This window comes from Haliaeetus leucocephalus, unplaced genomic scaffold (assembly GCF_000737465.1).
Source record: "Haliaeetus leucocephalus isolate CR32 unplaced genomic scaffold, Haliaeetus_leucocephalus-4.0 Scaffold953, whole genome shotgun sequence".
Lineage (NCBI taxonomy): Eukaryota > Metazoa > Chordata > Aves > Accipitriformes > Accipitridae > Haliaeetus > Haliaeetus leucocephalus.
In genome coordinates, this window is record NW_010973389.1 from 2,476,714 (window position 1) to 2,489,775 (window position 13,062).

Below are 13,062 nucleotides of genomic sequence, written 5' to 3' on the forward strand. Positions count from 1 at the left end.
CCGTTCACATTTAATCATGTGATAAATGCAGCCATCAAAGTGGGTTTAGAAGAATACAATTTCCTTCCTCTCAATAATCCATCTCCACAGGGGGGTTTAAATGTATTAAATAACACTGCATTCACTTTGGAGCAAGGTGACACACTCGGTAAGGTTTCACATTTGTTTCTCCAGTTACTGCGTGATCTTTGCCAGGGCAAAAGTCAATTTAGACTCTTGCAGTGCAACTTCTGCAAGGTGGGGTTGAAGGAGGGGAGGTGGATGAGGTCGAACGAGCATCCCCATCACACCAGCAGAAACCACTTCCACTTGCAGTGTGCAAAACCACTCACTTATATCATCAAGCGCCTGCACGGGGAAAAAAAAAAAGGAATATATAGGGAAGAAAAGGCTATAGCGTGAACAAAACTCAAGCTTGCAGACTGATGCAGAGGTTCATTTTTTTATAATTATACTACTGCCATCATGGCCACACATGTCCTGTAGACCCAGCCTCCATTTCATCAGCTCTGGGATCTTGGCCTGCATTTGCTCTCCCCTTACACTGCTGTCAGCCCAGATCTGACAGTGCTGCCAAAGGTGACCCTTACCGCCCAGAAAAGCTGCATGCAAGGACAAAGCTCTCCAACCAAGGCGAGTATCAACCCAACTGGCCACACCGGTCACTATATACATTTATTTTTATACTTTTTTTTTTTATATATAGGTAGATGTAGATATCTATAGATATACAGACATATAGATATATCTATAGATACGCACATCCACGTCAGCAGTGCTGACCGGGACCACGCAGCAATGCGCTGCCCACACTCACTGTGCAAAAAGCAGTACTCATGAGAAAACAGGAGCCAGCGCCCCTTGAAAAAACGGCCAGACCTAACGCAACAGGCGAGAAAGGTTTTTTCCCATCTTTACAGGCGCAGAGATCCCTTTCCACGGATGACCCTGATTTGGCAGGAAGACACGGGTACTTGCAACATCCTTTAACAGCTGGGAGGAGAAAGGAGAACTGCAACTACCTCGGCAGCTATCACGAGCAATGGTGAAAAATATTTGCAGAGCTGTCACTGGCTATGGAAGAATAATGATGTGGGTACTGGTTGAGTTATGTTATCTGTCTGAGCCTCTGGGCACAATATAGATTGGCTCTCCGTCAAAGCGCTCTCTCCTATTAACAAGGCACGTTCATGCCAGCATTTCATCCCATGACCTCAAACGCCTCCACGCAACCCCAGCGTCAACCGTTTGCCCCGCGTAGTCCTCCTGGCAGGGTCCTCGGTGGCGTGGGGTGATGGAAAGTGGCCCCAGGATTTGGGAGCATAATAAGCCAGCGCTTGCAGAGCTGGGCGGTGAGGCTGGCTCATTCCAGACAAAACAACCCTTCGGTTTGCGAGACGGCTCCGGTAGTGACTCAGAGCTGGGGTAGAGGAGAGCGGCATCAGCACGGCGTGTGAAGCCAGCGAGCTGCTGTGGAGGAGGCTTCATACAAAAGAAACCCTTCCCCTGCCTTCATCCTCTGCCCACATTAAAACCTCTGTCCTTTCTCACTCAAACAAAAGGAAGAAGAAAAAAAAAAACAAAACCCCACCCACAAAGAAACAACCAACCAAACAAACAAAAAAAAACCCCTCAACTAACCAGAAAACCCAGCTAATGAATACAAAATCCTTTGCTCAGGTGCTGATATAGGCAGCTGCAGTTTCTAGCTACATCAGCAGACACAGGCAAGCAAAGCAGGCTTATCCCATGACAGGCACTCGATAGGGGATTGTTAAGGAAAATCCACAGTGCTCAAATTGTTTGGGCAATTTAGGAAATGGCAAGTTCCCCCCAAATGTGGTTATACAGATTTGGTCTTTATATAGGTTTGTTTTTTTATTATTTTTCTCCTTTTGTAGAATAAGGGGCTATACGTTATTGGAAGCTCACGTCTCTAGCCTTTGCAAATTACCTCCTTTAAAGATATAGCAGGATCTGGGGGGTTTCTTACATGTTTTTACATGCAACACTGAAGTCCTGAGCACTCCCGTTGCCCCATAAAACCTGTGTGCAGGCACAAGCAGCATGAGGAACACAGGTTTTCCGAAGGGCTGTGGTGCAGCTTTTATTGCCCTTAAGAACGGAGGATTCTTCATTTTAACCCTTACAGTTGCAAAGTGCTGCAGCCCTGACACAGCGCAAAGGGAGTTTAATGGTTAGTTAGTGAAGTACTGTGTCTATAAAGCCCACTGGCATTTTTTTTCAAGATCACGGGCATGCTGAGCAGAAAAGACCTTCCTCTCTCAGACCCACTGGAAGCAGTGCAAGGACAGTGCTTTGGGCCATTCAGAATAGTTTCCATCTCCCTTGGGAATATAGGGAGCAAATAAAGCAAATCAGGTATGAATGTATTTCCAGCCACTTATTAAATCCCTGTATCAGAATCTATTTCCCTACTCCCAAACAGGCAGAAAAAGAAAAAAAGAAAAATTGCTTTAATGATCGCCTTAAAAAAACCCCACAAAACAAACAAAAGCCCACACTTAAATAAAGTCAAGAAAAAATAGCCGTGTGATTTAAATGCTCCATATTGACAGCCCTAGGAACAGAGGAGTGGGTTGATTAGAATATGGCTTTTAATGGATGCACAGTCATTTAAACCAAAGTTGACATTATTGAAATAACACTTTTTACAGCAGTAGCTGCATACGAAATGACCTTGAAAAGACACAGCAATTACTACCACACATGCAAGATACATTATCACCAAAGCTAAGGCTTGATTTCCTAAGATATACCAGCCAGACTGGAACATTAGGAACTGGGATGAGTTCGAAGATAAGATGTTAGAGTCAATAAGATAAATGCGTAAATAAAAAAGCTCCATTTGTCGGGGCAAAAGCTGTATTTTGATTGTGAGAAATTCAATTTTGCATTTCAGAAAAATACGCACATCAACCTCTCCCGAATGTTGAAGCCAGTTGCAAACTGAGCTTTGGACTTCCAGCATGAAGAGCACCTACTGCATTAAAAACTCCTCGTTAATTATCGTTCAAAATAGCCTGTTGGTGTTTGCTTAGCCTGCGAGATCCTCAGGGTGGCACAATCTAATAGCTGTGCTTATACAGCATCTACCATGATAAGGACCCTGTAAAAATAGAAGCCCAAATAACTAGAGTCATTACACACACACATACATATATGCGGTTTATGCAGATATTATTGCCAAAAAATTATTCTCCCATAAAGACAAGAATTGGATCTTGCTGCCCCAAAATGAGAATTTTACTCTAATCACATAAAAAGAACAACTTCATAAACACAGGAAGAAAGAGAGAAATGATGTGAGAAGGAAGTCCATTTAAAGCACGAATAAATTGATGCAGTCAGGAGAAAAAAGCTTGTATATGCAAATAGAGGTTTATTACCCATTCTTGTACTCCTAAGAAACATAATTTACTGACCTTTGAGAGACGGGTCAAGTAGGCTTACGGAATAAGAAACAAAGGCATCTCTTTTGGCAACTGCCATGTTCCAGAGCAGTAATTATCCTTCCCTCTCCCCGTGAGCAGCAGGAAATGAAGAGGGGTGCCATTACACTATGACAATTACTGTAATTTTAATTTCTAAAAATTGTCAGGAAAGTTTCCTCTAAAAAAAAAAAAAGTCTGTTCAGATTTTTGGTGTGCTTTTAGTTTAAAACTCAATTCTCAGCTAAAACAGAACTGTGCTTCCCCTTCTCCCACTCCCTTTGGGGAACCACCCACAAAGTCTACATGGTGAGAAAGCCCACTTTCCTCCTCATTAGTTGAGAAGATAGATGGCTAAGTGTGGTCAGCGAGGATCCAGGAAAGATGGAGGTGGCCCAAAGACATGTTGCAGATGCCATAAGGTTGCCGAAACCGGGCTGTCCCTGCTAGGCACTGCCGGGAACAGATCCTTAGGAGCCCTCAGCTTGTCAGCCTAGTCTGCTGCTGGGTTTAATATCGCTTGAACTTATTCAGTCATGGGCCCAATAATGTATTCGTCTTTTTATGGGAAGCAGATGATGTTAGATGCACAATAATTAAAAAGAATTAAAAAGAAGGATTCTTTTCATCTTCTATGTTCAGAGGGATTATTGGCTATTTTGTGGATTTTCTGCAGGCTATCATTTATTATTTTCACATTATGGATAAACTATTCTGTGCTGTTAGAACATTATCATATTTTATTATACCCAACTGTTGCACCATGGGATGGACTTAGCCCAAGAGGACGGGTCTACTCAGCTGTCCAACCTCTCCTACCACTTGCCCACTGTCCCACTGCTATGGGGGACACCTGAAATATTCCCTCTCCTACAGCGGACTCTCTGCCTGGAAGGAAGAACTGCTTTACACCAGGGTACGTCTGTGCAGGGGGAGAAGGTGGGATCTGAGGTACGTCTGCCCCATACGTAAGCAGGAACCAGCAGCAAACGTATCCCCAAGTACATCACCGTCTCTGCTGTGTGCTGTAACAGCAGTTCTCAAAAATGGAAAGCTGCTTTCCAGGATTCCCCTGTGCACTCCCTTAATGAGACTTTGGAGGTCTCATTTTGGCCACTGGGTGAATATTTAAAATTGCTTTCACAGATTCAAGGGAAAGGTTTGTTTTTTTTTAAATAGTTGCCGCAACTCACGTTCAACAATGATCATTTAGTGTAGTAAAAATATTTGTCTTTCAATATATGCAGTAACGCACCTATAGAAGTACATCGATTTGGCTACACACAAATACATTCCTACAAACACATATTTGATTAAGAATTTATATAACTTCAGGCTTCAAGGAATTTTGGATCAATGCCTTTATTTTGCTTTTATAAACAAATAAACTCAATTAAAAAGTACTTACAGCAAACCACAATGGGCAGGAGAGTAATTTTCCCAAAGCTTTACTTTCCAATTTTTACCTGTTATGTGAGTCTAGGGAATCAATTACTCCCTAAAGGGAAATTATTAGAGTTTGTGTTACCAAACACCTTACCTTTCCCACCCACCAATAGAAGAGAAGGAATATAGGGACATGCATATAGAAAAACTAGCATTCTTCAAGCCTCTTACAATTTCCTGTAATAAATTAAAGTATAAATAAAATAAAACAAAGCCCTGCAGGTAAGCGGTATTTGAATCAAGACTGGATCTGCATCAAGTCAAGAAGTTCACTATGCAGTCTCACAAGACCCATAAATCAGGTCCTCTGAACATATGTAGTATTTTGCATTACTGTATAGGGTGTTAACTTTAATGCCTTAATATATGCACATAGTGGTCAGGTTACAGTTGCTGTGGGAATTATAATTTTGCATATCCTGACCAATCTGCAGTTGGTAAAATAATAAGTAAAAAACAAGCACACCACTGCATTCCCTTCAGCAGGTTTTCTACATTCAATTTCTCTCTTTTTGTACTTGAAGGAGGAAGAAAAGAAGACGTGTGAATCTGCAAACATATAGGAAAGCTGAAACAGATGTGAATTAACTTTCATCCTTTTCAAGCAGTTTGCATGAAACCTCACGTGTCTCCAGCCCAAGCAAATGTCACTGCATGAAAAGTATGTGCTCTTGGGCATGATCAAGCCTATTTCTGAGCCAGAAGCCTCTCCCCAAGGACATACTACAACCCCCTTCTTTTTCATAATGTACTGAAGCCAACCACCAGCATTCATTTGCAAGTGACAGCTACAAGGGGAAACAATCTGTGGCTGATCCAGTTTAACACAATTTCTGCTGATGCTGCCTGACCCACACCAAATTGTTACTGCTACAGTCTCCTAATGGTTGGATTCTTACCTGGTTTAAGGTAAATGGGTTTGTCTCCGTCCTGTTCTTCCTCCAGCTTCCTTTTACTTCCAACCCCACCATCACTTGCCTCCAAGATTTGAGTACTTTTGTCCGACACCTTGTTTTTTAACCCTATTAAAACTCCGCTCATTTCCAGAGAAGGTTGTTTTTGGAGTCATCAACCATTTTCAATATACCAAAAAAGTTGATTGCATCCAGACTTACTCCAGGTGCAGGGATGCACAACAGCTATGCAATAATTAGCCCTCTTCATCCTATTTGCACTGGTTAATGGCCAGCAGCGTCCCACATTATATGGAACAGCCACAGCCATGCAAACATGTGGTAGTCCAGGCAAGACCAGAGCTGTCCCCACCTCTGCAATCCACTCCACTAACAGCAGTCTAACGAAAAGAAATGAAAAGAAATCACAGCGAATTTGCACAAAATAACCCCCCTTATCTCTGAGCTCAACCATCAAAACCAATAAATGACGTCTGGGTGCATTTGACCACCATTCAAAAATATGCTATTTGTGACCATGCACCATACCCATGTTCAATACGGATCACCAGCTGGTGGACAAAAATAAGCTGTAACATTTTTATAAACGCATAGCTGAAAAGCAACATCTGTGCACAAGCTCTCCAAAGGTGGCGGTGGGAACTCTCAAGAAGGGTAAAGGAATAGATCAGCCCTTTGGAACACAAAGCCCTTTTAGTTTCATTGGCACTACCACCTAAACCCAACTAAGTGACAAGAAGGTCTGATGCAGAATTGTAATTGCTTGAAACCTAGCTAATTTTAAAGCTTTGGGCCATTGACTTGCCCTAATGGTAGGGTCTTTGGTGGCATCATTCCACCTTTCTTTACAGAGAAGCATTAATGTTACAAAGAACAATTATTTCTTATATACATGTTAAGGAGGATATAAAAACCAGGTAGCACAAGGTAGGGAATGAAGATTCATTAGGAAAGCAGAAAATCTGCTGACTGCCCCTTAAAAGAAAAGACAAGAGTATCAAGAATGTCAGAAATAATCACTGAAACTAGGCATAGAGTTTCGTTTTTTGGTGGCATGGTATCAACTGCAAATAACTTAAAGCTTTTTAGTGTGGGGGACTTGAAAGGCCAACCTGATCTCTGCAGCTAACTGATCTCCTGGCTTCAAACCTTTCACTGAAATCTGTGGAGATTTCTTATACACACATACACACATATTACATATATAGTATTTTGCATTGCTATTTACATATATAGTATTTTGCATTACTATTTGTGAAAGACTACTCACATATGCATATATATATACACACATATATACACATATATATCCTTACACTCTTAATCATGTTACATATGTGCACAGGCACACATACATTTAATTATATTTTATATATACATACACATGCATGTACATATGAAACTAAATATAAGCACAAAACTATAATGTATATACTCTGATTACATATAGTATTTATTCAAAGTCCTTAATATGGTTAGAAAGAGAAAAAAAAGGCTCTATTTGCCTATGTATATAATAGTTAATGTAGACTGCATGATCCCTCTTAAAACTGAGGACAGAGGTTTGATAAAAGCTCCTCTCGCTTCCTTCTACGAAATTGTACTTGGAGTGTGATTTCACTTGCCTATGAGCCCGGTTCCCAGGGAAGGGGGTACAGGACTGCTCTTGGATATATTTCAGAGTAGACAAAACTCCCATTAAGAATGGAAAAACAGCCCCATGAGAACAGAAAAGCAGAGAATAGTTAAACAGGTCTTACATACGTCTTTTTTTCCTGGTTCCCGTATCTTCCACCTCCAAAGAGGTCGTACATCTCTATTTGAAAACCACCTCACTGGCTTCAATGTAGGCAGTGGGGGAGCACCATGCTCTTCAGCATCATTAGTGGGGTTAGAAAACAGCCCTTTTTTTAGCAATGTTCTTACTGTCAAACACAGAGACACACATGAACTTACCTGTTTGGTACTTCTCTGCCCAGTAGGAAGCAAAGCTTTGGACTTCTCTGCTATTTTCTGTAAAAATGGAAAAAAAAGAGGGAAAATGGCTCAGAAAAGACAGTCCAAATATTTAGGGAAGGAATCATATGAAGCTATTTCTTCTGCTTTTTAAAGAAAAAGACACAGAGAAAGCTCTTATTATTTAGAAAAAGAAAGGGAGTATAATCACATTGAAAAGTTTGGTCTTGCAAGAATTAAAAGTCTTCAAAGCTTCCAGAATGACAAGGTTATCAACTGAAACACACATTTAAGAAATGACAGCTAGGACGTGCATAAGTAGCAATTTACCACTCAGATTGGTTTCCTGACGCAACCGGGCATTCACAAACTGCAGTGGCTAATTTTGGCACTTCTGAATTGAAGACAGTTTTTTAAAAAAAAACCCAAACCTACATGTATAGTTTAGATGGATTGTACTTGTGAATATAAAAGGAAAACATTAAAAATGTGTGTGTATATGGGGATGGAGCCCCTTTGCCTGAATCCTTCCAAATTCTCATTTAAAGGATAAAGATTTCATTTAAAGACCCCACACCTAAGTTTCTGAATAGAACAGAAAATAATTAAAAATACGAGATTGCACTAGAGATAATGCAATGCTATTACATAAAATCCATGCTGCTGAAGTGCATTTTTATGTGCTTTTATTTATTTATTTATTTATAAACCATAGGCAGCAAGTGTTGGGAAATCAATCAGTACAGAGTCTTTCTAATAGCGATACACTATTAAGTGCATGTAAATTTCATTACACCTATATAATTACAATATATTCTTCCCATGTGTTGCAGGCATGGGTCAAGTTCACTGAAGTAGTATAAGAAAGCAGCCAGAGTTTGTCCAGGTTGTATTTCAATTAATCCAGGTATATGTTCAAACTTGTTACTGCAGGGGAGAGAAGCAGTTTGAGGATGGTAAATTTAAATCATTACTACAGTGTTTAAAAGCAAAGCAAATCTGCTCATCAGTAGAGCCTCTCCAGGGTAAAGTGGGAAAGCAAGAAGCAAATTAAGGAGCTGGAGTTCAGGTTTTGTTTGTTTTATTAAACAGCTTGATCCTGGTGACAGGTCCAACCCACAAGATGTGTTTGGAAATCTTCTGACAAAGCCATATAACACAGCAGAGCTATAACGTGGGTTAACCTTTCAATTAGCAATGTTGCCCGCACATTTTCTGTAAGCAGAAAAGGTGAAAGGGGCACTGTGCTATCACTTCTCCTTCTTCTCTGACAGTGAAGACACATCAAAATAAATCGTGCCTAATCCAGGGGTACCACTGAAGGTCCTACCAGATACACAGCAGGCAAAAGCACACTTTTTTTCTTTTCCATTGCTGCTGAATTGTTCTGCAGTCGCATGCGTGCGCATATTCCAATGTAATGATACACTGCTTGACTGATAAAGTAAGAAAAGAGGGAGGGAACTACACGTGAGCAGTTCTGTGGAGATGCTCCACGTTCCTGGGAGCCACGCTCGCATTCCCAAACTCACGTGCAGAAGAGTGGAAGCAAGAGAGACCCTCACCTTCTGCACAGCTCCGTATCTCTGGATGGCATCAGACAGCTGGTTCTTCAGCCTGTCCAGCTGAAGTCGTTCTTGCTGTTTTGGAAAAACAGAGGCCTGGTTAGCAGATCTGTAGATATAAATCCAGTAGTAGACTCTACCTGTGACCATGGGCAACAGTCCTGGTGGGAGACACCAAGTAAACAAAGTGGGCACAAACAGTATTCTAAAATCTCAATTTCACTGGGGCTGCCAGGATGCTACAAGGTTTTATTTTAGGAAGGGAGCACAAGATGCTTTGATCTTTCAGGCCAAAGAAATTAAAAAAAAATGGCACCTTGGATATTCAAGATAGCACTCAAGTCATGACTGCTGTGTGGTCTGCTGTCTGAGCCGGACACCTTCTGTGGCAGGGATATATAGTGGGACATTTTGCTGTCCTGCTTACTGCATGAAGGGGGTCTCACTCCAATACCAGTTCTTAAAGACTGTGAAACGCAAGCAAATGAATACCTTACTGCCATCAACAGAACAGAATGGTTGTAAGATGGTATCCTGCTTCTACTTCCTACAATCCAGCCTCGGATTATCTGCTGGAGATGATAACCCAAGGGATCCTGCTGTCAAAAAGTCCATTATTTGGATGATACCCAATGATGGAGTTCATCACCTCATTTGATGGTAACGGGTGATTTACTGGACTTGAGAGGTCCATCGGCCACACCAACCTTCCTTCTGCCTGGCCTAGGACCTGATTGTAAGAAACCAACTTATCTCCATGTTTTTTCAAAACATGTACCCAAATGTCACCGCCTTTCTTTTTGGAGCTTCCCCCAGCAAGATACCGATCTATGTTTTAAACAAAAGTGACGTAACTATCCAACATGCTGCAGAATCGCTGCTCTTAGATGGAGTGACCAAACCCAAACTGTGTCAGGCAATGAAAATTCTTCTGGAACTATTCTACCTCCTGGATCTCAGATGTCAGGTGTGCTGGAACTTGCATGTCCAGTTTTACAAAGGGGAAAGAACTGCAAGGAAGTGAGGCATCACCTTAAAAAAAAAGTAGCAAACAAAACCCAATCTACGCTGAAGCTCCTAAGCAGAAATATTCACTTTACAGCAATTTCAGCTCTTTCAGACAACTGCTTAAGAATACAAAAGTAAATTTTATAAAGGATAGGATAAATATCTTTAATTTTTAATGGTAGTATTTTCATACACAGAAGAATACCCCAGTCTTACAGTTCTTCATCCAAAGATTTAAAACGTTTTTTAGAACAGGGCAAGTATTATTCCCATTTTACAGATAAAGGTCTATAAACCTTATATTTGTTACATATGCAAAAGAAGATAAGATTGCCACCCTGGAGAGCTGATCTAATTGTCCAGCACTCATTCTACAAAAACCTGGAATTCCACATAGGTGTCTCTATTTAAGCCGTAGAATCATAGAACCATATAGGTTGGAAAAGACCTTTAAGATCATCAGGTCCAGCCATAAACCTAACACTGCCAAATCCACCACTAAACCATGTCCCTAAGCACCACATCTACATGGCTTTTAAATCCCCTCAGGGATGGTGACTCAGCCACTTCCCTGGGCAGCCTGTTCCAGTGCTTGACAACCCTTTCGGTGAAGAAATTTTTCCTAATATCCAATCTAAACTTCCCCAGTCCTTCGAGATTAGTTTGAAAGGAAGCCCTAAAATAGCCATGTGCTATTTTACATCAGTGTCCTGTCTTGTACCACATTGATCCGCTTACATGAGTATCTTTGCTCCTAAAATACTACCAATTTGTTCAGTTGGGCATCCTGACTCGAATAGCTTCAGCAGCACTTGGAGCTTCAAGGGAAGCAGGAGAAACCCACAGTGCACCTTGTTGGCAGTGCATTACTGGTAGAAAATAAGGAAGAAGGAAAAAAAAATATTTTTTGTCCATGTGTGCATGCAAAGCAATACACAGAATAATGGATTGGAAAGGACTGACTATAAAGGTCTAAATTAATGAAAGGCTTTTCAGGCTGTGAGAAATTTTATGGGAGAAAAGTTTGCAGTGCTACCCAGATCCCCAAGAGGGAACTACCACCAGCAGCCAATACCTGCCAGATCTATTTATTCTATATAAGGGATGAGGGCTACAGGCTTTATATCAAAATTTGGAGGTTTAATTATTTAAACTGCACACTGTTAGAAAAGAAGAGTTAAAAAAATAAATTCTGTTAAATTAATTGACCAGGGAGCAGAAAAAGTTATTATGTGATGCCAATAGAGACAGGCAAGTTTATTCCTCATATTACTATAATTGTTTGTATGTCTATTTCCTTCAGCTCTTAAATGTTCTCCCTTTAACTTAGCAATGTTTCTCCCCATGACAGTAAAAGCTATACTCTTGAGAGTCCCCAGTGGACACTACATGGGTTTCAAGGGCAAATAATGACATTCATGTGTGGCACTATAATTGGGATTAAGGTGACCTTGCCTGATTCCCTTGGGGACCCAATTTATGTCACAAAATGGAGCCAGGAGATCAGCACAAAAACGTCCAGATCCCCGTAACTCCAAGAAAGCACCTTCTGTTTCATCAAACTCTGATGTAATTGTTCTCAGAGTATGCAAGAAAACGGAAAAAGCAGTCCTTGTAGTCCTTCACTAATCAAAGCAACATGTTAAAAAAGACCAAAGTATTAAGACTGATGCTTGCATAAGGTCAGTGTCTACATATGGGAACAGTCATTCCAAGCTTTTCTCTCCGTTCTCTGGAGCAGACCATCACCCATTCATTTTTTTAGGTGGGCTGAATTGTACTTGGTCCTCCACAGGTTACAAAAGTAGCCTGGGGTGATTCAGCTCTTCGACCCTTATCTCCTACGCCTGTTGGTAAGTGACACAAATCCAGGCTGTAAAAACCACTTGGACAGAGATACGTTGTGTGTTTAAGGCAGTGTTTTTTCTAGGTGGAAGGACAGTGAGAACAGAGTTGAAGTGATACAGGACTTTGGAAAATGGCAGGGACTGAGTGAGGATAAAACACCAATTCAGGTAAATTCCTGACTCAGAAACTATATGGATGCTGGAAGCAAGAATGTAACAGAAAGCCGCTAGGCAGAATGAAGTAGAAAAGAATTGTCCGTATTCTCATTTCAATTGCTGAATCACCTGTTGTGTGGGTGATTCTCAACTCTCACACCAGCTGGAGTTTGCCCACCCCCAGTATGTTTCTGTTCTTCCCCACAATGCAGACCACAGGCCAAAGTCAGCAGGAACATATGGGGTATAAAGGTCTTTGTGGAAAGGTCAGAAATGTTCTGTTTATCCATTTGTTGGACTGGGGATCCCTCATACCCCTGTGACAATGATGCCCATGTGAGTTGTACAACGGATGGGGTTGCTGTGGGGTAAATTGTAATTCAGAGTCCTGCTCTGACCTGGCCAGAGCCTGTAATTATCTATCCCCACCGCTGCCTTTGCACTAGCATACAGCACTGAACGAATGTCATATCCAGACATATTCCACAGCTTTGCCCTTTCCGGAGACTTCAACGCACTTCCAAACTGATCTGCACCCAGCGCACCCACTGCACAACTGAGTCTTTAACCAGTGCCAAACCCATGTGGAGCCAGATGATTTCCGTAGGACTTTCACCCAAACTGAGTGAGACCCTGAGATGGGCGGGAGCTAGTCAAGGCTTGGTTACTGAGCTCTTGATTTCCAATTCCACATGATCCAGTTCTGGGAGAAGAACTG

General features: G+C 41.3%; 1 protein-coding gene across 1 annotated transcript in view; it reads right to left on the reverse strand.

The window, feature by feature from the left end:
• Window positions 1–13,062, reverse strand: part of TSNARE1 (t-SNARE domain containing 1) — a 306,679-nt gene that overhangs the window by 187,626 nt on the left and 105,991 nt on the right. The window contains exons 5-7 of the mRNA XM_010584213.1: window positions 9,334–9,408; window positions 7,780–7,825; window positions 5,249–5,256 (exon numbers count right to left, since the gene is read on the reverse strand). Of these exons, the coding sequence (XP_010582515.1) occupies window positions 5,249–5,256; window positions 7,780–7,825; window positions 9,334–9,408 (129 nt within the window). The remainder of the gene's footprint in view (window positions 1–5,248; window positions 5,257–7,779; window positions 7,826–9,333; window positions 9,409–13,062) is intronic.